The sequence below is a fragment of the Chelon labrosus genome (genome assembly GCF_963514085.1).
Source record: "Chelon labrosus genome assembly, chromosome: 4".
In the NCBI taxonomy this organism is placed as follows: domain Eukaryota; kingdom Metazoa; phylum Chordata; class Actinopteri; order Mugiliformes; family Mugilidae; genus Chelon; species Chelon labrosus.
In genome coordinates this window covers 30,729,219-30,755,634 of record NC_140340.1, presented here as the reverse complement: position 1 = coordinate 30,755,634, position 26,416 = coordinate 30,729,219, and the positions used below count along the sequence as shown (strand labels likewise).

The window sequence follows — 26,416 nt, the reverse complement described above, 5'->3', positions numbered from 1 at the left end:
CTTCTGCAGGCTGAAACTGATTATGACCATCAAGCTGATGAATACCACTTCATATTCCGTAACTGTCAGCTCCATTCCTTTCATCTGTTTTTGTGGAAAAAAAAAAAAGGTTTATGAGATCTACTGTCCATGTTCAAGGACAGGCCAGTATCTACTGCGCTTACTTTTTGCTGTAATTTTAACAAATGTAGACAATGATTAACTACATCATGGTAATTTTGATTTGTCCACTTATTTTAGAGTCATTTTCCAACTGCTAAGCCAGTCTCTGCTGTCTAAAACTACTATTTCTTTCTGTCCTGCTGCTCAGACACATCTGATCAGCCTCCCGAGTCATTTAAACTTCTTTTGCCAAACAGTCATGTTTCACCCCGGATGGTCTAGGTTCCGTGGTTCAAATGGCATACTGTTGTAGTAGGTCATGTCCCATGGCTAGAATTCTAGTACTATATTTTGCAAGTAAGGGGAAGGACAGACACAAGGAGGGAAGCGGCAGGTAAATTTAATAAAAGTAAATTTAATGAAAGTTACAAAATGGAAAACAAAAGGCACAGCAGAGTCGAAGCAGGATAAATCCAGATAAAGTTCAACAAAGGTAGATCCAAAAATCCACAAATCCAAAAGAAAACACAGGGAGATTCAGGAGGAACACATGAGGAACTACAGTCAAGCACCATTAAAATAAGCAAATGGACTGAAAAGGGAACAAAGGAAGAAAAAAGACTAACTATCTATCTATCTAATAAGGGCCGGAGCAAACAATCACACAAGCAGGAAAACGCAAGTGAAGCAAAACCAGTGAAAAGACACAGGGACAAGGATCTTAACAATATAAAACAGGAAGACAGTAAAAGACAAAACAGGAACCTCAAACTGAATAAAAAGCCAAAACTGAAACTCATGGAAGAACAGAAGAAGACCAGGACGGAACAAGCATGGACATCCAATCCAATCCTTACAATAGCATTATTGCAAATGGAAATTTAAACCTGATCAGATTCTAGTTATTTTAATTTTTCTGTTTTCAAAGTGTCTTTTTCATTGCCAGTTTTTCCAGTGGTAGTCTTGGTTGGTAACGTATAGAACTATGCTACGGGTTCGTCATGTTTACAGTTACACTCACCCAGCTTAGCCTCTCCCTCCATCGGCAGCAGTTTTCCAGGATCAAAGATCAAAGCTTCTTTCTAGAACAGAAGTGATCAAACTCTGCTTTCACGTTTATCAAAAAAAAAATCTATTTTGTTCTCTCATATACTGTTTACTCTTTTGAAAGGCCTCTACTAGCTTTATTTCACATGCAAGAAAAGAGGTTCAACAAAAGTAGAAAAGGAAGAAAGCATGTCTTTAAATCCCATTCCCCCGCAGTTTGGGTTAAGCTGTTTGCATGAACTTTTGACACCTCGCAGCTGAGTCTCCATGTTACCATGAATAAACCAGTTGACAGGACATCTCTATTTCCTCTATGACAGAGCTGTGGTGCTGTTGCTTTTAATAAAGGAGCTCCGAGGGATGATATTTTTACCCGACATCAAAAATGTACCGTATAACTGTGCAACTGGATTTGTACTGACAATGAAAAGCATAAGTAGAACGTGTAAAGTATATCAATAAGTTCCTGACGAGTGCAGCAGGCAAATTCACAGGCTCGAGGTGCATGAAGGAAATTTCCCATATTTGTCAACCTGTGTGTTCCTGTCACATCACTGTCCATCGCAATCATTTCTGATGATAACATTTATTGATACCTCTGTTGCGGGGACCTAGGAACATTGATGACTGACAGATAACCATGATGCTGGCTCCGTGATGCTGTGCTTTGTATACTTAAGCCAATAAATAAATAACAACCTTTCTAACATTAATTGCAAAGTTAATCATGTTCACCATCTCAGTGAACATGATTAGCCTGGTTGTTAATAATTCGTTAAGTACCAGCGTTCAGGAATTTCACTACTTCTTCACTTACTAATTTGTGGTCATGTCGACCCCTATTATTTTCATTTCTATTTGGTATGGTAAAGAATCACAAGATACAACAAAGACAGACAATAAAAACTGTTTTAGCTTAAACTACTCTCAGAAGTTCATTGCTCATCTACACTGTAAAATGCAGTAAATTGACTTTACTTAAAAAAAGTATGCAAGTATGCTCAACAAAATAAAGGTAACATGGTGAATTAGAGCTTAGTTGCTCAGTACATACCACTTAATTACTATTACTTGAATATATAGTACAATTAACATGAACTTTTTCAGTTTTTCATCATGTCCACATGTAGACAACAAGTTGAAAAAAACTAAGGTAGGGCCACTAAATGTATTTGATCGCGTACCATGTTAGAATTGACAGTGTAGGAGCACACCACACATTTTTAGTTTCCATGATTTTGAAGTAGCTCTTAGATCATTACTATTATTATTTCACTACTGTTTCCCATCACATCACCGTGTTAACTGGTTGTGACTGCACATCATGGTGCTGCCTGTTTGTATTATCTCTCTGTTGAGGTTTGTTTTGGTCGAGCACATTTCAGATCAGATCTAATTATCCTTGGGTCTATTAGGGTCAGATCTGGCTGTGCTTTGGTGCTCTTTGGTTCGCACTTCAGGAAGGTTCAGGAACATTTTCCATGGGGTCCTTTTTACCTCCAATCCCTTTAACTAGAATAAATTAATCAATCTAAATAGTTGTTGGACTTGAAATGGCCCGTCACCAGGCCAAAACTGCCAAAGAAAGAGGACTGTCAAAAAAATGTAATCCATTATGGATTCATTAATTTGTTCATGGACAGTTTTTGATTTTATTTACAGTGTACCTTGTGCAGTGTAACGTAAATGCATATGCAAATGTGTTGTTTACATTTGTTGTATTTGTGAACACTAGAGCAAAGATACACTGAGTGGTACGTCGAGAGAGAGACTCAAGTCTATTCATGGAAAGATGGTTATTCTTAGTCATCTTACACTGCAAAAGTGGGCCCGTGTATCTAAGCACTGATGCATTCAAATAAATCAGAGTTTTGAACGTGGGCTGTACACTGAGAAATCTGGGCATTTTCTGGACATCTCTTGATAAAGGGGTCTGGGGTGACGCTCAGAGAGCATTAGCAGTACACACAGAGGAGGAGCACAACAGTCTGCTTTCAGTGATTGAGTTTTCTCCTGGAGCTGGATGTAGTAGGTGTAGGGGAGTGTAACATACTTTAACACATTTAGGAATACCCGCACATTTCACTTGTTCCTCCTTGTAATGCTATTATTACCCGCCAGCGGCATTCAGTAAACAATGTAAATCTAATCACATACATGAGGGGCATCTCATTAAAGGAAAATGTGTCCCTTTGGAATTGCATTAAGTGAATTCCAGCAATGCTGAAATGTAGAACATGTGATTATATGCGTTAAACACTGTGTACCAGAACACTGGGATGGAATACATCAGCATATTTAAACATGTTACACCTTTAACAGTATGGAGATTAATTTAATCATTTACACAAGTATGGAAAAAAACACATGAAGGTCAAGTTTAAATCTCATGCAAAACATCAAGTTTCTACAGTTGCGTCTGTCAAACACACGCACATATAGATTATACGGTTTAAAAATGGCAACCAATTATCTGCAGTCCTAAACTATACTGTGCATCTTCTCAGAAATTCAAATATAAAAACACAATTCAGCTGCAGCGCAACCATTGCCGCCTTCATGACAGCAGTCATCGCATGTTTCATTTGAAGTAAAAGCTAATAATCATCCAGCCATGTGGTTAGGGAGGCACATAGGCGCACTCAATCATGTGGGAAATATATCCAGCAGCAGGAGGATTTGCTGCATATGAATCTGAGAAGGTATGGACATGTGACTAACCTATGATTCTCTCTCTTTCTGCACAGTGGGATGCCATTAATGAGATGGACGAGTACTTCAGTCCTATCCACACATACCAGGTGTGTAATGTTCTCAGTGTGTGCTGGGGTTGAATGTGTTATCAGGATTATTATAATAACTTCAATGGAATATTTCTCTTTGATCCCAGTGAAACTGGGATTTTTCACCCTAAATTAAGTTTGATTTTAAAACTGTGGCTGAATTAATTATAAACCATTATTTAATATTCATTAAATTACAGCAGTGGGCAGTTGTGGGAGAGTCTTTGAGTCAAGTCAGCATACAACGTGCATCAAGGAATATACTGCGATGTCAAAATGAAATGCAAAATGAGAAACACTGTCTACAGATCCATATATTTCAACGACATGATCAGTCCATTTCCCATTCAACTTTCAGACAATGACGTTGTCTTAAAGCAGTCTTTAGCAGATAAGATGTCGAATTCATAGTGGAACAAACTATTTTGATTCATCTGTCCAGAACTCATTTGTGGCTTTCCTGCCATGCAGGTCAAACTTGCTGGGTTTCTTTCTGGTTTGACCTCATGATCATGTGATAACATTTTGGGGTTCTTGGAAACTTCTCTGTGCTCTTGTGCTGAATTTAAAGCCAGAACAAATTGTCAACTGGTTGAAATCTCCACCACTTGTAGATGGTAAGATGAAAGACACTGATAGATACTGTGGAGAGACCAAATCCATTCAAATAATGACTCAAATAATTGATGTCACACCTACAGAGGGTCATTCTTGAATCTTGATCCATTTTAAGAATCTGAATCGACAACAATTGTAGTGGTGTACTCTTACAGTACAGTATCAACAAATGCTGAAAAGGCCCATGAACTGTCCATCTTTTAGACCATAAACTGACACCAACAAATAACCAGAAAGTGCATATACAGTATTGCAAAGGTGACGATATGACCTGAGATTGTTTAATGTTAGCGGCAACCCTGATAATAGCTAATTTTATAAATATCCAGCCATGAAAAAAAAGTAGAGGGCACTGATGCTATAATCCCAGCCAAGCAACCAGACCAATGTACACTGAACTCTTAGCTTCTACCACCTACACTGCATTTAACACCGTGTTCCTCTCCATCAAGCTTGGTAAACATGTGCTAAATTGCTAAACGATGCAATGCCATAAAGCACTTTACACAGCAGTTATCTAGTGCACATTTCTACCGTCCTGGGTGCAGGTTCATATCCATATCAGCTTAGACAATCCCATCTGAATACATATGAAGAGGTACAACCAGGTGTTCTGCTCTTCAGAATATACAGAGTTGCACTTCAGTGGTATTAAAGTGCCAACTTAGAGAACATCAAACATACTGCTATAACAATAATGTTACACAGAGCATCTTTTAAAGACTAATGATGTTCGTTTTTATCCATGATTTTAATTCAGGTCTGTAATGTGATGAGCCCTAGCCAGAACAACTGGTTGAGGACAGGCTGGATCCCTCGAGAGGGAGCCAGGAGGATCTATATTGAGGTTAAATTCACCCTGAGAGACTGCAACAGCATGCCGGGAGTACTGGGCACCTGCAAGGTAACCTACTCACAGAATGGGGGGGAAAGCCAAGGAAAGCCAGGGAAGAATGCACACAATGTGACTCATTTTCATTTTTAAATTGAGTTAGTTAGGTAGTTTTAAAAACAAAAACAAAAGTCTATTTAAAGTCAAAGAATCTGGGTGACTGGTGTTGACATACTCCAGACAAATGGTAGACACCTGAATGCTAACACTTCTGCACCCTAACATCCTTCAAGCTAACACCCATTTCCATTACAACACTAATTATCACCTTGCAAGACACGGAGACTGCTTGTTCACCTTAACAACGCAAATATAGGCTAGACAGACTTTTTTAAGTGGCCGGTAAACTGACAATTTAGTAGTTTTCTTTTACTCAGGACCCATGTTTTTGTACTGCAGTGGTTACTGTGTAATTTGTAATTCTCACCAGTCTGACCATAAAATATCAAAAGCTGATTGAATCTCGTTGGAGTACATGAAATAAGTATGTACAAAATACTTTTTTTTTCATCTGTTTTCCTGAATAAAGCTAATGGTTAAGACACATCTTTGGATAATATGTGAGATAAGGTAAGGGAGAACAAAGATATATATATATATATATATATATATATATATATTTGTTTCCATTATCTGCTGAACAAATTCTAATAAATCACATTAAGTGATGTTGCTAGGGTCAGCATCAGCTGGGTCGGAAGACAACAAATTAGAAATAAAAAAAAAAAAAGAGGAGGTTTAGCCTAACGTAGCTGCTACCAGCACACATACAATCGATTGTATTTCATCAAATAAAAATTGCAATTTTGCTGAGGTCTGGGGGACATAAAGCTACTGCATGGGGACTGCATGGGGGGAAGTTGCCTGGATGTCATTCAGATAGTGAGATAAACAAATGAAAGTGATCTGGGGCTACCAAGGCCTTCTTGCTAAAGTGATTATCTTGTTTCCGTAATAAAAACTTGACTTAACTTGACTGATCTTAAATTTTCCTGTTATTAATGGCTGATAAAAAACAAACCAAAAACAACATGTGGCTACTGAAGAGGGGCAGGAGTTGGATGGATGACTTTCATGTTTTTGATTTATTTGTGACAGGAAGTGAAACGTCCGCCTCCATTAAGCAAAAAGTTTCTGTTAGTAGCTACTTCAACAGTGTGCTGAGTGGCATTAACCTTGTGAGCAGAAATAAAGAGTTAGACTATATACGTTTTGAAGATATGGATGAAATAAAACCAAGAATGAATCTCCTCTTGTGTTGGTTTTAGTGTGTAATATTTTTTCTTTGCATTTAAGGACAGAGTACATGGGATTCTAAAGTATTACTCAGTTTATAATGCAATGAACACACACGCAGCACTACCCTTGTTTCTGCAGGAAACCTTCAACCTGTACTACTATGAGTCTGACAGGGCGGTGGGCTCGGCCATACGGGAGAACCAGTTCATCAAGATTGACACCATCGCTGCCGACGAGAGCTTCACTGGGGTAGACCTGGGAGTCCGCAGACTTAAACTCAACACAGAGGTATGAGCTACAACTCTGAACAACACCACGAATACTGACTGGCACCCCAAATAAATGTCAGTCCGGGCTCTTTGAAGTAATATCTCACTTTGGATAGTTTAGTTTGTTTCAATTCTTTGCACGTACAACTCCACAGGAGTTCAAGACAAGTTGGAAGCATCTACAACCCTAGAGAGCTTCTTCCAGTCTCGTCACTCAAGCTGTTTTGTTCTCGGTTCTGCAGATCTGTGATAGAAAACAAACAGTGGGGCTTGGTTCAGTGTCTGGGGAAATACTTTGATATTGATAGCAGCTTCAAATCTAATACGGGATAGTGAAACTACACCTTTACATTGTTACAGGGATGAAAATATGAAAGTTACTGCATAATTCATTGTTCTTTTATTCATTAATTCTGAGTTATATATACGAAACATAGAAACTTAAAGTATTATTGATACAATGGTGCACCTTTTAGTCTTTCCCTAATCCTTCCTCTTTTGTTTCTAGTTTGTGCCAAACCGTGAATAATCTGACTATCAAAACAGTTACTTAATATATGAGCTAAGCTTAACCTAATTCTTGATTTATAACTTCACCTATAGAATAAGTGTAACGGCATTCTGAGCTCATGAAGACAACCAGAAGGCTCGTCTCTTGAGCAGTCGATGGCAAGTGTGCAGATGCATGGTCACATGCACGACCTTGTTGTCCGGCTAACTCAAACCATTGCACTGAGAGGCTTTATTGACACATAAATATTGCAAAATGCCACAGCATGTTTGTATCCTTTGTTTCCTTAGAAAGCCCTATAATTGTGATGGCATCGATAGACGAGGTGAAAAAAGAGAGTGATGAAGGACATGCCAGTAATAATGATAACCCTCATCAGGAAGCGGCAGCTCATTTTATAGGGAAAGCAAGTGGCAGCAACAAGAGGGAGGCATGTCCTACAATATCTGTAGAAAAGCTGGATGGAGGTGATGGTTTTGTCTAAGGGTACACAATGATGCTGCTGAGACTGATCTTGAATTGAACTGGGCTTAAAAAGTTATTTTAAAAAACTAAATATACAGTATGTCTTGTTATTGTTAAGACTGATAATTAAAATAAAGTCTAACTCTGATGGGGATTTAAAGACATACTGATGTGGAAGGGAAGACAACAGAAAATGTAGAAAAAAAGAAACAGGTAGGGGCAGAGTCTATACAAAGGGGCAAGAAGCACACCTTGGCTTTTCATTCTGCAAACACATGAGAGAAGTTGAGACTTGCTTTGATTCTGTTAGAATCGATTCCTTGTGCTCGGTAAGGCGCTAAAACTTTGCTTAAGTACATCGTCCAAGAAACAAGATTCTAGTCACCTGCGTGTCTCCAGCTGGTGGAGGGAATTGTGCTTCAATTTATCAAGTGTGACGAGCTATCGAAGCCAACCACTGTTTTTCTCATGCTCATACTGTTGTTTTTTTATAAATCGATTTGACGGCCCACTTTGTGTTATTCTTTTGGACCTTTTGTCTGGGTTAAAGGAGGATGTTGTGTGGTACAGTAGCCATCTTACTTGAAGTACAGATCATTACAAGTAGATTTAGTTGGTTATGAGTTTTAGCACAGCTTTTTTCATGTAATTCCACATGCCATTGGTCTACTCCCATATGGTTAATTCATTTAGCTTATTTTTTTTTAAGATCTGATCCTTTGTATGAAGTATTCTTAATAAATGTTCAATGTTTTTGTAACTCTAGTTTATCCTGGATCTTGTGAATTACTTGGTCACACTAAAACGTTTCTGGTTGCGTTCTATTTTCATTGCATATGTTCACAATAAAACCAGAATTTCCATTCTGTAAAGCTGATTTCTTTACACACAACATGAAAAAATGGGACACAGTTTATAATTGCTTGTGCTGAGTTGATTATGTGGCACATGATATATGAAATACTCATAATATAGGCCCTCCCTTTTCATTTGGTGAGCATAACCCTGGCAGACCTTCACAGCTTCTCCACGCTATCCAGGTGCAGTTTTTCTGGCTAAACATGTACTCAAGGAGTTGAAATCCATTGCGACCTACATGTTTGTCATGTAACAATGTTAGTTTTGTATTTTCTATATTAAACAGTGACTTTAATTTCTGTGTTATCTTAAATTGTCATCATTTAGCATGTTTTCCTGCATACTACATTAATGTTATGTTTTACTCTGATACAGCAGCTGCAGAGATTTGTTTTTCAATTTCAAGTGGATCATTCTATTTTTTATTTTTTCCCAAAGTTCTTTAACTGGGGAATGATAGAAGATAGTGAAGGTAGATTAAAATTCCTGGGAGAATTTAAATGACTGCTGATTTATGATTGAACAGCATATGTTTAATTCATACATGAAGTACCAACAAAAACATCCCTATTATGAGCGGGGAAGAACTGCAAAGCTCATAATTAGCTGTCTAATTAGCACGCAGCGTTGATGTATCAGGACGGTGAAATCTTCAGGTGAAGTCAATTCAATCCATCAAATCAGCAGGTAAACAAAGGTACTAATTGAGGAGCGATGGCAGCATCTCAGTGTGTAGACGCATCTCTTTTAAAGATGGACCGAAATAAGTGCTTTCTTCTGCATACTTTCACATGCAGGGGAATTGTGATAAATGGTGGTTAGTGGTTGTCTCTTTAGACAAGACTAAATTCAAGACAGGTCTTTAGGTCAGCATGAACACAAACAGAATAATTACTAATAAAGTAACTACAACAGCACTTTGCTTAAAAAGGCCCTGTCACAACAGAAATTAAAATGACTGAATTTTGTGGCAATTTCACAAATAATTCCTGGGCAAACTCTACATTGAGTTGTTGGTTAAAGTACTCTTTGTCAATAAAATAAGTCAGTGGCTTCCAGGCCAAGTCTATTGTATCCTTACTATCAAATGAATCCATATTATTGTATCACTATCAGTTAAACTTGCGAATAATCGTTTTCCACTTCATAGGTGTTATTTTCCTTAATCTGCATCTGTTGTGGTGTAAAGGTGAACAATGCCACAAGGGAAAAGGCAGAACAACAGGAAAAAGTGTGACTTACTTGTGTTTGTGCAGTAGGCTGACAAATGAACAATTAGCCGTCAGTTAAATAAGTTCATCAGCTAACCCTACAAGTGACCCTATGTCTCCAAATGTCTATTTCCCAGAAGACACACAGATTAATTTTATGATAGAATTGTCCAACCTGGTTCCAGTTGGTTTAAGTTTGAAAATAGAAAAATACAGTTCTATAAATGTTTTTATTTTTTTTATGCCATAGCTACAACTTACAATATATATAGCATACATTTGTGTGCGACAGCTGGGATAGGCTCCAGCAGACCACGTGACCCTTAACAGGAATAAGCGGGTACAGAAGATGAATGAATGAATGAATGAATATTTGTGTGCATGGTCGATCTGCCTGGTAACCATAAATAAACATTTATCAATCTAGTTTGATTCCACAAAATAAATCAATGAATAATGCATATGTAATATTGTTCTGCTGCAGATTTTAGTCTGTGAATATTCTCAGTCAGTTTGGTCATAGTGTATCTTAAAGCTAAAACAAAGGAAAGTGGACCTGTTTGAGTTTTCTCTAAGACATTGACTTCTTCAGTCCAAAGTCACTCATGGGGAGGTTTTATTTGGAACCCAGCACTCACCAGCATTCAGAGGACGTTGTACAAAGTAGCATGTTAGTGTGGGTGTATCATGTTTGGACATTAATGGGCTGTTAGAGAGCCGCTAATTGTGGATAAGAGGATACCACCCAGGCTAATCTGGGCAACTTCCTCTAATTACAGGTGGGCATTGGCTTCCAAACAAAAACCTAAACTCCCCACCAGTCATTTAGAACTGACAAATCCACTTGGATGAGTGCTGACAAGACTTTAAGAAAACTAAACAAAAAACTAGTTAGAATAAGGTCTTGAATCTGTTCATTGGTGTTAACAAGACTGTCAACTGTGATCTGATTTTCTATGGAAAAATAACATATAAAAATGTAGAATTGTCCATGTTTCCAGGTTGTTGATGGAAGCAGAGCAGTAGATTAATGACTGCTATGAAACCACCTAACACCAGTCCAGAGATTAAATTAAGGCTGTGTTCACACTGTTCCACCTGTTTTGTTAAGAAAGCACTGCTGCAAACATTGTTTGAGCTTTTATTTTTAGTGAAAAAGTGACAGAACCTCTTGAACTTTAGTTGCAAGTTTGCAGCATTTGCACGTATCCTGTTTGCTATAGGTTGTGCACAGGCTCTGTCAGTTAAATAAAAACTAAGAGATCCCTATTGTAGCATAAACTTCACTTCATTGTCTGTATACATTCTGAACAGACATACCACAGTGCATGGGCAATTGTCCCATGTAATGTGTTGTCATAACCTTGAATGCATGAGACAGTGTCAAACCACTCCGCTCTTATCATAGGTGCGAGGTGTGGGCCCTCTGAACAGGCGAGGCTTCTACCTGGCCTTCCAGGACATTGGCGCCTGCATCGCTCTCACCTCCGTGCGGGTGTATTACAAGCGGTGCGTCGGCGTGAGCCGTAACCTGGCTGTGTTCACCGACGTGGTGACGGGGGCTGACTCGTCGTCTCTGGTGGAGGTCAGGGGTCAGTGCGTGGATCATGCCGAGGAGAGGGACACGCCCAAGATGTACTGCAGTGCGGAGGGCGAGTGGCTGGTGCCCATCGGGAGGTGCGTGTGCTCAGCCGGCTTTGAAGAGCACAGAGACTCCTGTGTAGGTAAGTTAACTCAGGGCACTTTCACACTGAACCTTCCTGGAGCAATGCAAATAAGATCTGCTGTGTTTGCAGTGTCGGACTTGAACTGATGAGGATCTGATGTGTTTTTATATCTCATATATCATAGTCAGAAGTAAGGTTTTTATCCACTGATAAACTATATACAGGTGAAAAGGTTTTGGTGTTTTCTGCTTTTGTGGCAGTACGTCAGTAAACAGTAAGTGAAGTGTAGCGACCAGACAGTAATGACTGTTCACGTCCAGGTACAATTTCAACTACAGTGAACCTACAGTGAAGCTAAAGTGGGCATTACATAAAGCCTATCTTGCTGATGTCCATTGCTAAAAGAGAGGGAGTCTGACAGAAAATGTTGTTTGACGATGAGCTGGTGGATGGAGAGGTGAGAACAACCAAATGGTAAACTCTCCAGAGAGCTGGAGGTGTATGAACTTAATCAGAGTTAGTTGAACTGTAGCTGAGTGGTGACTCTGCACTAAAACCTGATGAAGTGGATCGTAAAACAGTGCAGTTAGTCATTTGCTTGTTTTCACTGTAGTAATGTTTTTTAGACAGTTTGTTTTTTTCTTATTATTTCCTCTGCTCACACGTATGATGCTTTGAAAGGCCAGGTTCAAGTTTGTCAAACTAACTGTGATGCGATTATTTCATGCATTTCAATATCAAAACAAAAAAAATATTTAATTGTCCAATCAAAGCCTTTCTGTGTGGAGTTTGCATGTTCTCTCTGTGTCTGTGTGGGTTCTCGCCAGGTACTCCAGCTTCCTCCCACCATCCAAAGACATGCTGGTTAGGTTCATTGGTGATTCTAAATTGGCCGTAGGTGTGAGTGTGAGTGTGAATGGTTGTCTGTCTCTCTGTGTTAGCCCTGTGATAGACTGGAGACCTGTCCAGGGTGTACCCCGCCTCTCACCTGATGACAGCTGGGATAGGCTCCAGCAGACCCCCGTGACCCTTAACAGGAATAAGCGGTTACAGAAGATGAATGAATGAATGAATGTCCGATCAAGTGTATGAAGAGGTATCTGCGGTTATTTTGTAACCACTCAGTGTCACTTATATGTGATTTAATGTCTGCAAACACTGTGAACAGTATGTAATGTTTCCTGGCTGCAGATCCAGCAACAAACGGAACCCTCTCAAAGTATGTTAAAGATAATGATGTAGTGCTACTTCTGAATTTGAATACAGTGAAATTTCACTCAGCTTAACCTGCCTCCACTTGGAAAGCATCATTATCATCTCTACCGTCCTATTTTCTTTACAGAAAAATGATCATGCAAGCATCAGAGCTGCCCATTAATTTCACTATCTGAAAATATCCTCTGAGCTCAAAGCATCGGCAGCTGTGTCTGCAGAATTCAAAAAGCCTGCAAAGCAGCACATTTGGAAAGGTCCTAACCTTTCTAACGAATAAAATAATCTGTTTGAAGCTCTGGCTGTGGATCATGTAAAAAAAATATATAAATGAAGTGAAGAAGTTCAAGGCCTGGTCAAAACCTTTTCTGGGGTCCATTGTTGTTCTCAAGTAGATAAATACTGAGAAAACAGCCGTATGTATGCCTGGGCTCAGTTTTCTCTGTTCACTCTGCCATCGCTGATGAATAATAAGTGAGGCCTTCAAGACTGAAAGAATCTCAATCTTCTCTTGTTTTTCTTTTTGTTCAACCACATTCTGTTTGTTTTTATCCCTCTGGTCCCTCAGATTTCTTCCTGGGGTTTTGATCAGCTGACCTCATTTGGAGACCTGTGCATATTTCAGGTTGCCATGGGTTACAGTAATTAAAACCTATTAATCACAGAGTGATGGATAATTAAACGCTAAAAGCAGTTTGTCAGCTAAACGAGCCGAATGAGACACGCAACGCCAGTCCGCTCACATCCCCTCCTCCTTCCTCTTCGTCTCCTTTCTCCTCCTCCTCTTCCTCCTCTTCCTCCTCCTCCTCCTCCCATAAGCTACACACTCATACACACGCTCACAAATCTCTGCTATGTCTTAGCAATGCGACGCCCACACCAAACACCTTCTTGACTCATGCACAAAGTTGTGTGTTTGTGTGTGTATATGTACATGTGTGTCCGGTTCAGAGGGCCACAAACAGACTTCCTATAATTAGTTGCAGGCAATTAGCATCAAGACAGAAATTCAAAATAGGACCAAATAAAGAAAACAGAGGAACAATGATGCGGAGGGCAAACCCACCACGAGTTCATGCTCCGTTTGGGGAACGGAGTTTAACCACATTTTAAGGCTGACTAAATTATATGAGGTTTCAGAGATAGGATCTTTTAAGTAGGCTGGGGGGAGCGGGGAAGGGCTTAAAAGTATCTGGATATAGAATTCATTGGCTTTATGATAATGCTCAGCTGGAGGTGATGTTTCTGCCCCGTGTTTTATTTACCATTACACAATTGCAGGCAGAGCAGAATGATTTGCAGGAGAGAAAATGAGATTTAAAAAAAAATAATCTGTGTGTGTATATATACTATATATATATATATATATATATATATATATATATATATCCTCAACTGACGTCTTGTCTCTTCTGATATCAAACTGGGTCGCTGTGTTAATTCACCCTCGCCAAAGTCAGCCACAGTCACGCACACACGAGACCAGACAAGACCCAGAGAAGAGGGGAGGGCACGAGATGGTGAAAGGAAGACGGCTTAAGTGGTGAAGGCTTGTACGTGTGTGTGTGGTGTGTGTGTGTGTGCAGAGGAGGAAAGAAATCAGACATGAATGTGCGTGAACATGTGTGTATATGAGCGTGCTTAAGTGGTTCTCCCCTGACAAAGGTGCAGGGCTTTGGCTGAGAGCACGACATGTGTGCATGCGTGTGTACGTTAGCACAGGGTTGCGTGACATGCCGCTGAAAGTGTCACACGGAGAGAAGCAATGGAAGACGAAGGGGAAAAGAGAGGAGGATCGGGGCGGAGAGGCGGCGGCGGAGTGGTTGACTGGAACCCTCGTCCACTTGAGTTTGCATCAAAACACTGAGTCTGTGTGGGTGTAGCTGTGCATACATGTGTGCAGGTGGATGCTGTGTGTGTGTGTGTGTAGGCGTGCCTCCCAGTGCCAGTGAAGAATGGACTAAAGTGCCCCATACAGTGAGAGCGATCGAGGACACACTGATATGAGACACACACACTTAGTCTGGTCACATTTACTCAGCTCAGCCGGACCATCCAACCCTGACACGCACAGGAGAGAGAGAGAGAGGGAAGAGGCGGGTGTGTACTCGCACATGTGGGTTAACTCTGTGCAGTCAGTGGACCACGGCCTGTCCGCCTACTTCATGAACCGCACTGTACCACTTCATGTGATCTTTTGTTGCGTTTGCGTGACTTTTAACTGCAACACTGAGTAGAGCGTAAACATCTGAAACAGCTACATTGACAAACAGGACCTTCCTCTTTAAGGTAAGCTTTAAGGTGATTCAGCAGCATCATAACCACACAATGTTTAGGTTATTTAGATTCCATCAAATTGAAATATGTTACAGATTTTGTATTCAATAATTTAAAAAACCTGCAAACTTGTTAAATATTTCTTTGCATATAATATATTTATGACTGGCAAAGTAAAACTGAAAGTCCTTGTGGTATTCCTTTTTAATTTTCTTCAACTTCTTGAGCCCCCTTACATTAACTCATTTTATAAATTGATATATTTTTTTTTTTTTCATTTTCCATATCTTACATGCCGTTTGGTTATTTATTCATACTATTACTAATAAAGCTTTAAATGTGAGTCTCATTTTCAAACTGGCAGGGTTTATTCATTTTCGATATATTTGGTTTTGTGACAGAAAAATAAAAAAATAAAAAATTTGGAAATTTATTTTGTAAAAACTCTTCAAAATGCTCATCAGCCTCACCAGATGTGTGGCTAAACTTTGATCAGATCTGACTGACAGTTGTCTTGCATTAACAAAGTTGAATTACCTGGTTAATCATTCCAATAAAAACACCTTTTCCTCCTCCATTGCTGAAAATTCAGGAAGATCTACATGACTTTGCAAATAGTTTTTATTCATTTACTTTTTTAAAAAAAAGATTACTGACTACTGCTCGACTACACTGAAACTCCACTGTCAGGATTCACTGAGTTTATATGAGCTCAGGGAACAAGAAAACAATCTTCTCGTGTCAAACTCTGAACAGACATCATCCTGCTCAATGAAGCTCAAATATCAAAGAGAGTTAACATTGACCAAAAGACAGTTTAGGCGAGGAGGGACTTTAAATGTCTCTCAGTTGAAATCGAAGCACAAAAACATACAACATCACAATTATCCAACTTAACCTACACGTCTCTCTACAAGAAGATAGTTGTAACTTTGACAGAAACCTATTGTGTTAATGTGAGACTCTATTAGAATGAGAAGCTGCCTGAGAAAATGGGTTTTCAGGGAAACGGAAGGAGAAGGGACTGTTTGCTTAAACCACATAAAACACATATTCTCATGTTGACACTTTTTGCACAATTTGCAGTGACTACTGAGTAAAAACTTAATTTGCTTTGCTTTAATTCTTCATTTAATGTGTATACAGTTCTGAAATCACTTAAGTTAAACCTACAGTTTAATTTTAAGTAAAAAAAAAAACAAAAAAAAATTGTCACTTTGAACATACCCATGCCTATAGCCATCTTAAGAGTTGTATCAAAGCACACATGATTTCTCTAAGCTCTGTTATGGCTTTTAATTTTTGAGAACATTTTGCCAGACTTTATAAAACCAAAAAGCTATTGGATATGGCAACAATATAGTTGTAGATATGCTCATTAAGTAGCAGTACACCAACAAGAAGCAGAGCAATATCAAAATAAAAGCCCTGACAAAAAGCATACAACACAAGGACACAAATAGGATTCATACCCATCCTATTAATTTTTTTATTTTATTTTTTTTCTTACTAATATGCTTTTCAAAAATCCACTGATACTCTTGGAATCTTCAGCGTCTTTCATTCTATTCATTCATTTTAAATTACGGCTTATTCTCTGGAGGGGGGATGGGGGGGGGGGGGGGTATTGTCCTGGATGAGGCGCCACTCAGTCTTGTCCTCCTAATATAAATTTAGCTACGATGATGTTGTTCAAGTCAATCAATCTTCTACGCAGCAAACCTGATTGTGGAACATTTGAGTTGCACACAGAAATCCATTTTTATTTTGCTCCAGAATATAGCCTTAAAAAAAATATAACAGAAGCAAAAAAAGTCTGTGACAACATAATAAAATGAAATATTAATAATGACAACATTGCAAGTCAGCATGAATATATATTTTGTTCACCAAAATGTCATGTGTAGGGTAATGTATTTTAAAATTTTTATTTATTTATTTATTTTTCATATCAAAGATACTACAGATTAATTCATTTTGCACAACTGATTTTACTGGATTAGTAGACCTTTCCTCTGGTTCTGTACTGTAGATTATTATAGTTTGCGAGACTGAAGTATAAATGGACATACTTGTACAATTTTAGCAAAAACAGATGCACGTTGTTAAAGAAAAGGAAACTTATTACACATTTATTACACATTTTTTTTAATTATTATTTATTTTTTGCACGATTCCACACATCAGCTTTGGCATTTCTTCAGTTTCACTATTTATTTCTCAGTCTACTTGTTCGTTCAGTGGCCAATCTTAATCTCGGTCAAGGGAGCATTGGTCTGCTGGGCAAACCAGACACAAGACAATGATTCCTGTCCAACCTAGCTATCTGTAGCCGTCTGTTAACCACACACAGTGGCTTCGAGGGAGGTTAGGATTTGATTTATTAAAATACCAGAAATGTACAACAAAATAAAAATAAACGAATACAAAAATAGGTGAAATTAATAAATAAAAATGCAGATACAAACACAGATGGGACCTAAAATTGAATTGTTATTAACTATACAAAAAAATCCAAATGATTCATTTAATTCTGTCTCTTTCCTTATCAAAATACCTTTTATTTTGCTGGCATTTATTTATTTATTTGATTGCATTTATTCATTCATGCTTAGTTTTTCATTCTTCGTACTAAGACTGGTTTGATCCCTTTGTAAAGATAAAATCCAGACCAGAACAAATAATCAGATTTAAGAAATTGCTATGTCAGTCAGAGCCAACAGCGAAAAAGAAAGGTTATTTCTAGTGTTAGATAACATTTGAATGTGAGAGGATTATGTTATGCTCTGCAGTGTTTTGAGCTGAGTTCTTTTTAACTCAAAACACTGCAGAGCTGAGTTAAATTTATTTTTATAAGAACCAATTTTTAGGCAATGTTATATGTCAAAAATCATTCTGTCAATTAAAAAAATAAAATGATAATAATTCAGAACGAAAACATACATGAACGGCCTGAGAGATGATGTGTGTGACCAAACTCTGGTGGCAGTGCGTGTGCGTTCCTAGTAGGTCTTGTAATTCGTCACCTCTCCCCCCTGAGCGGACAGCAATTATTGTCTCCTCCAGTCACCGAGGGATTGTGGGATTGCTCAGAGCCTTTTTGACTCTTGAGCCAGCAAACTCCCCTCCCTGTCCTAGTGACAGAGAAAGAAAAGCATGAATAAAAGGAGAGGTGAACAGAAAAAAAAAGAGGTGAAATAAAAGAGTCAAAGGCACAAAGAGATTATTAGAGACATGGAGATTATGAAACAAAGTAAAATGAAAGAAGGTGGGCGTCAGAAGAGAGAAGGTGACAGACTGCCTCATAATGTGATCGTTATCTGTCGGTGTGGCACCGTAGAGAAATATCAGAGGGAGGCAGCAGCAGGCGACAAGGAGGATTTAATATTCCTCTATTATATATTTATTTTGACACACGCACAGAGAGGACCGGAGGGCTTTGTCCTTGCTCCGGCCTTTGAGCACCTCTGTCCTCTCCGCTGTCACTCCCCCTGACATTCGACATTTTCCACAGCCACCTCCACCTCTATTGATATTTAAGAATTTGGTTACTTTCCACAAACACTTCAATGTATTCTAGATGTGTTTTAATGAACTAACATATCCACAGATCTAACAAAAAAAAAGTTAATTGTCAACAGAAAAGTAGTTAACCAACCATAGGTATAAAATTTCACCTATATTTGCCCCCTTTACTTGCATCATATGATTTGGAATTGAACATCCTCAGACAAAACAACAAGTTCGCCTCTGGGCAATTGTTACAGGTACATTTCACAATTTCCTGACATTTTCAAAGATACAAAAAATAAACCCAAAAAGGAAGCAAGTTTGGAGGAAACTCCGCCTGAGGTCTCCTTTAGAGTTTTAGCTGAGAATTTTTTAGTTTTAAGTGGCAGTCTGTACAGTACATAAACACTGGATCACTAATCACCTATGACTTTTGCATTAGCATTATTTCTTTAACACAAATTAAAACCTGAATGATGGATGAATAAAACCTATTTAACTGAATTTAATTCCAACCAGTCTGATCAAGCATTCAACATAGTTACTAGGCTCAAATATTTTCCTGCTCCTAAAACAGATTATCAAATGTTTCCACTGCTCTGCTCAAGCTTTTTGTACAATGTTGAAATGTCAGTAAATGAACAGCTGAATTGTAAGAGCTGGCCAAGTGAAAGCTGGAGGAAATGAAATGAATCTAATGAAAGCAACTGAACTATCATTTAAAGAGTAAGGGGTGAATGGAGAAGGGTATCCAAAATAATCAGTGGTGAGATGTTGGGAGAAAGTGTTGTTTTAAAGGCTCTTCCCTCATAACTTGTCAAATATACTAATGATGCATTAGCCACCCAAAAAGAGGTAAATTAGACAAGTTTCTAGCAGTGCTGCCAATGATTAGATTAATTCTCTATATACTAGAATGTGCTAACTTGCACCTCGAGGCGTACAGACCATCATGAAACACTCTGAACTGTCAGTAGTATTTGTGATTTCTTTGATTTTAGTTGCAAAGTTTAAGGTGAAACAGCTCTAGTTGTTTGACATCTACCGAGTACACCTTTTAGCCGAGTCCCACTACGATTTCCGTCAGGCTGCAAAGTTCCTAATGGAGATGCATTTAAGTGATTTGAGGAACAGATGATTTGGTGAGAACTTCATTATTCTCAGACTCACGACCACTTGAGTGGAACATGATATTCATAATTGCTGTCAGAATCAACTCGTGGCGGGCCCGCTGCCGAGGACATAGAAGCAGCTCAAATTGAAGCAGTCTCCAGAGTGAGAGAGACGGGGGAATGCGGCGTGATCAAATTAGTTCCATCCTCCTGGCGGTTTGTAAACAACTGCTGATCAACAACATTGTTAGTGTTTGGAGGCAAATGACACAGAGGCTCCAGAAACACACCCACACTCACAGCCTCGGGCGGGAAAGCTGCCCGATGTGAGCGCGCATCCACTCACGTAAACATGACTTCACAATCACAATGACACCAGCTTCCATTCCACCAGGGATTTGGATCAACTTCAGTTGAACTTTAAGAGAATTATTTTTATGTAAAAGAAAATTTCAGATGACAATGTGGATCTTGATTTAGTGGTTGGGCTCATCAGTTGTATTGGTTATAACAACACTGTCATGCAACACACATTGCTACAATCTGGGAATACGGCAACATCGCTGAGATGGGAAAAAGTACACAAGATGTGTTTTAAACAATCTCCCAGTTTAGCCATATTTAATTGAAAGGGAAAACACTAAATAAAAAACTGTCTGTTTTTGTTTTTAGTCTCACATATTGTGGTTTAGATTAAAATTAGCCTGAGTTAGAATGAAAATGTGCAAAAGAAGCTGGAGGAACTTTGCTAGCAGAAGATATAATAGACGTAGATGTCATAAAGAGTGCAGATGTCATTATACAACAAGAGACATCCACAAAGAAGCGAATAAGCTTACAAAATTAACTCTTAAATCTTTTTTATTTTTTGTCAGCATGAAACGTTTTGAGCTTTTTACCACCACTATGTAAGCTAACATGAGAACAAAAAGAAAGTGCTGAAGAAATTCTGTCCCCTTTGGAATTAGGGAACATAGCGATGTCACCGTTTTCCCGAAGCAAAGGAATAATTTTGTTCAGTGTATTCACTTGGCATCGTGGTAACATCCCTGGGCAGTTATTTCGGGTTAACGAGGCCAGAGCCTTGAAATGAATGGGACAGGAGCCATAAGTGCCATTTTAATGGTTACTGGGACATTAAAACAGCTTGGATAGAATCATCAGTCAGTCAGATCTGATAATTAAAAAAGAAAAATTAAAATTAAAATGTATGCACGTGGTACACACAAGGTTTCCCAGCTTTCAGCATAATGTCGTGCCTTGATGTCACCAACCTCTGTCACTCATGCCAACAGAACACCACCATGCCATGTCTTACTAATAAAGAAAGCCACTTTACACTTATTGTTTCAAGTCTGTCTGCACCTGCTCCTGGCACCATGTAGCTGAAACTGTTGTTAACCTCAGCTGTGCGCTCGCGCCAGCACAAAAACAGTGTTTTCTGGTTCAGCTGCTTGTAAAGCAGACAATTGGCTGTTTGGGGAAGGGTGGGATATGCGTCACACAACAGTCTTCTGTGGCGTTAGACAATTTACCCATAGAGTTTTTACTCAGGTTTGTGCAAGAACGATTTAAATGATGGTAAAAATGCTGGAAATCGGTCCCAAATTGGAATCTGAGTCTGAATCTAATAATCTTACCAATCTGTGATTGGCAGGGCAAGACAAGTGGTTATTGAAACTTCTCAATCAGTCAAATTAAGACATTCAGCTTCACAATTACACTGGAAGGTTTTCTTACACACTGATAAATACCCATTGTGTTCATACTGTACACACACAAACACAGATAATTACTACATTACTGCCAGAGAGCAACGTCAACTATATACTGATGTGGCTAAACAAAAAACACTTCACTAAAAAGCACAGAACAACAACCATCACAGCTGCAGCAGCCGCATGCTGTGCGTTGGGAATGTGCGTGTTAATGCGCAAATGTGTGTATGTGTCTCCAAATGTCTCATTAAACGCGTGAGCAGCGTACATGGAGAGTGCGAGAGTCAGTGATGAGGGATTTGTTGGTGCCGTGCCAAGACTAATTAGTCTTTTGTGTGCGTCTGTTTGGTCCTCGTTGGGTGATTGGTCAGTGTGTGTGTTCACGGGGGTGGCAGGGCGGGGGTGGAGGCGTGCAAAGGAATAGAGAAGTAAAGGAAGGAGGAAAAGAGGATGAAAATTCATGAGAAGAAAGGAGGAACGAGGATGAAAGGTTAGAGAGGGATGTGAGGAAAAGAGGATAAAAACAGATTAGAGGAGAGAGAGTTTTTTTTTGTTTTCAAAATCCTTTTATTAACCCATTACAAGGAAATATGAATCATTTCAAAGCCATCACCAGAAGGCACAAGATGGAAGAAAACATAAAAAAAAAAAAAACTGTCCAGAAGTTAAGCATCATCTCAAAACACCTTCAACAGCTCTATATATAGTACCTTGAGGTAGGCCTTAATAATAAATAATAATAATAAATTTTATTTATAAAGCACTTTACATCAAATATCTCAAAGTGCTACAGGTTAAAAAGAAGAAGAAAAGGTTTTAAAAAAGAAAAAACATCTAAAGGGGACCAAAAGCTTTGCTAAAAAGAAATGTCTTAAGACCTTTTTTAAAACAGTCAGTGGATTGTGGTGCCCTCAAGGTGTCAGGGAGGGCATTCCACAGACGTGGGGCAGCAGCACAGAAGGCCCTATCTCCCATGGTCCTCCGTCTGGTTCTGGGTATGTGGAGGAGGTTTGATTGAGTGGAGCGGAGGGAGCGTGTTGTGTTTTGTGGATTGATGATTTCTTTGAGATAGGGGGGTGCGTGTCCATGAATGCATTGGTGAGTGAGGAGGGAAACTTTGTACTCAATCCTGGTGGAGACGGGAAGCCAGTGGAGTGAGTGGAGAATGGGGGTAATGTGCTCATGTTTCCGCACTCTCATCAGGATCCTAGCTGCAGAGTTTTGGATGTACTGAAGCCTCTGCAGACTCTTGCTAGGAATCCCGATGAGAAGTGCGTTACAGTAGTCCAGTCTGGAGGAGACAAAAGCATGAACCAGCTTTTCAGCATCTGAGAGGGAGAGAATGGGGCGGAGTTTGGAAATGTTACGGAGGTGGTAGAAGGAGGTCTTGCAGAGGTGATTTATATGGGCTTCAAACGTGAGTTGAGAGTCCATTTTTACACCAAGATTAGTGACTGTTGATGAAAGGGGGATGTTGGCGCCAGAGAAGGTGATGCTGGTTATGGATGATGATTTGGTCTGGTGAGGGGTGCCAATCAGTATGGCTTCGGTTTTGGAGCTGTTTAGTTGGAGGAAATTGTGCTCCATCCATGACTTTATCTCCTCCAGGCAGGAGGTGAGTTTTGATGGGGATGACAGTGAGGATGGGGTTGCAGCTGTGGCATTTACATAAAGCTGCGTGTCATCAGCATAGCAGTGGAATGAAATTTTGTGACGGCTGATGATTTGGCCAAGGGGGGTGAGGTAGAGGATGAAGAGGATGGGGCCAAGGACTGATCCCTGGGGGACACCGCAGGTGACTGTGTGTGGATGTGATTTGGAGTGACCCAGGGAGATGTATTCTGTCCGGTTTGTGAGGTATGACTTGAACCAACTGAGAGCAGTGTCATTGAGTCCAGTGGTGAGGTGGAGCCGGTTTAAAAGAATGCCATGGTCGACAGTGTCAAAAGCAGCAGAAAGATCCAGGAGGATGAGGAGGGAGGGAGAGCCACCATCAGATGACATGAGGAGGTCGTTTGTGACTCTGACGAGGGCGGTCTCTGTGCTGTGAGCGGAGCGGAAACCGGACTGGAATTTTTCAAAAAGGTTATTATGTTTGAGGTGGTCCAGAAGGTGGGTGGCAACTGCTTTCTCAAGTACTTTCGATATGAAGGGGAGATTAGAAATGGGCCTATAGTTGGATAGGACGTCCGGATCAAGAGTGGGTTTTTTGAGTAATGGTCTGATTATGGCATTTTTTAAGGCAGGGGGAACGTGACCAGTTTGGAGGGAATGATTTATAATAGCGGTGATCAGGGGGGTTAGGACAGTGATATGGGTTTTCACCAGGGAGGTTGGGAGAGGGTCCAGAGGACAGGTCGAGGATTTCATCTTCCTGATGATGTTCTGCACCTCTTCTGATGAAACCACAGGAAAGCAGATTAGGGGTTGTGAGACAGTATACGCTGTAGGAACAGTTTGGGTGGGAGGACCAAAAAGGGCAGAGCGAATATGTGCAATTTTTGATGTGAAAAAATCCATGAATTTATTGCACTGCTCTTCTGTAGTGGCAGTAAGTGGAGGGGGTTGTGGTTTGAGAAGGTGATTTACGGTGGAAAAAAGCTGCTTGGAATTTCCTGGACTGTTTCTGATGGCATCGGAGTAAAACTGTGACCTTGCATCTTTGAGGGACTGAGCATATTTTTGCTGTTGCACCCGGTACATTTGTTTGTGGACAGTGAGGCCAGAGGCTTTGAAGCGCCGCTCAAGGACTCGCCCTGCTGCCTTCATCTTACGAAGCCCATCTGTGAACCAGGGAGCTGAGCGGGTGAAGGTGACTGTTCTGGTTTTAACAGGGGCATGGAGGTCCAGGAGGCTGCTCAGATGGCTGTTGTAGTAGTCCACTGCTTCATCGGCTGATGAAAAGTGTGTGGAAAGATGTTGAAAGTCTGCTGCCAAGAGTTCTGGGTTTATGTTTTTTAGGTTTCTGAAACAGATATTCCGCTTAGGCTTGGAGAGGCTGGATGGGGATTGCAGATCCATAGAAATGGCCTTGTGATCAGACACACCTAGGTCATACACCTGCAGGTTGGTGAGAGGGGCAGAATTTGTAATGACCAGGTCCAAGGTGTGTCCCCTGGTGTGCGTGGGGACATCAACAAGTTGTTTTAAATTAAAACAGTCCAGTATCTGAAGAAATTCAGCTGCAAAAGGGGAGGAGGGGGTGTCAACGTGGATGTTCAGATCACCTAAAATTATGACATCGGCAGAGGATGTGCAGAAAGTTGTGAAAAGATCTGACATCTCAGTGATAAATGACGGGTTTGGTTTTGGTGGTCGGTAAATGAGGAGGAACAGCACAGGGGAAGGGGACTTAGATTTAAATGCAAGGCATTCAAATGAAGACAGTTCAGGTAATGGTTGCAGAGATAGCTCCAGATCGCTGCGATAGATAACTGACAGGCCGCCACCGCGTCCTGTGCTGCGAGCTTTCTGGAGGTAGCTATATCCCTGGGGACAGCTCTCATTTAAAGAGGAAAAAGTATTTGGTGGGTGCCAGGTCTCTGTAATGCACATATAATCCAGACGTTTATCCAGGATATGGTCATGAATAAGGCAGGATTTGTTTGTAATAGACTGTGCATTTAAGAGTTCAATTTTGCTACTTGATGATGCAACAGGTCTTTGCACTGGCCGTAGCAGACTGAAATCCACTCCGCGTTTCCCATTTAGCTCACTGAGAGGTGTTGCCATGGAGACGCCCAAACTACTTATCCGGTGGGAGACAGCGCTCTGATGACGTATGCATGGACCGGGATGGACCGGGATGGTAGGACTTGTCTGTGAGCAGACAAACTTTCTGCGGGAACTTCTATGGATGTAGCGTGGGCGGCGGAGAAGTCCAAGTTGCTTAATCACTGCAGTGCATGGTGGAGTGAAAAAACTGTTGAGATTCATCAGCTGGTTGGGGGTGTAACTCAACATAGTGGTGGTGCCGGCGACAGCGTGGAAGAAGTGCAGGTTGTTTTTAGCCGCGTAGCCAGGATGCTAGCTACAAGGACTTCCAACTCTGCGGCAGGGGCGATGGGTGGTTTCAGACTTCCCAGATGCACTTCACGATGGCAGGGACAAGCTGAGCCCAGGTTGTCCTGTGTCCACTTTGCCAGCTGAGGTAGCAGCAGCGATGACCAATTCCAGGGAGTCTCCGAGCAGGTGTTGTACGAGCAGCAACCGCTAGACTCGAAAACTACCTGATACTGACGTTATTTTGGCCCAGCGTCAGGATGGAAAAGGAGAGACACCAGCAAGCTCGAGTCCAACACAGCTCCCACCACACAAGCAGACAGCAAGTCCAACAGCAGTGAAATAGGCCTCGCCGATGGCAACCAGCAGAAAAAAAATAAATAAAACAGTTGATCACCAAAACGACCAAAACGCGAACCGGAGACAGACCCCACAAAACGCAACAAAAGTGTGGAAAAACAAAACAAACAATCAAAACAAAAAAGGCTATCTATAACTGTACAGCTAAAGTAACGAATATACAAGAATTTAAGAAAAATAATCGGGAATAAAATAGTAAAAAATAAAAAATCCAAACAAAAACAGGTCAGACGGAGCGGCTTGAGCAGCCAGCGTCCCCGTTGCCTTCAACAGCTCCTCCAGTATCCAAAACACAAAGCTGAAACAAGGACAATTGGAATTGTTGAGTTTTCTTGAAGACATTTCACCACTCATCCAAGCAGACTATTGAGGAGTTTTATTAGCAAAATCTGTGGGTGGTACCAACCTGAACCTCTCATGACTAGGGTTTTTAATGACCATATCGTGTATCCAGACAGTGAAGGGCCACAGAGCTTAAGAAACCTTCCAGAAAGCCCACACCCAGGTGCTCAATGAGAGAGTGAGACAAGTTCACTTCACCATCGATGCTCCTAAATCAGAAG

At 40.2% G+C, this 26,416-nt stretch overlaps 1 protein-coding gene across 1 annotated transcript in view; it reads left to right on the top strand.

Moving 5' to 3' along the window:
* epha8 (eph receptor A8) overlaps nt 1-26,416 on the top strand; it is a gene marked incomplete at its 5' end in the record, with an annotated part of 120,337 nt that overhangs the window by 55,873 nt on the left and 38,048 nt on the right. The window contains 4 exons of the mRNA XM_084543201.1: nt 3,897-3,950; nt 5,311-5,454; nt 6,820-6,969; nt 11,404-11,719. Coding sequence (XP_084399327.1) covers nt 3,897-3,950; nt 5,311-5,454; nt 6,820-6,969; nt 11,404-11,719 — 664 coding nt within the window. The remainder of the gene's footprint in view (nt 1-3,896; nt 3,951-5,310; nt 5,455-6,819; nt 6,970-11,403; nt 11,720-26,416) is intronic.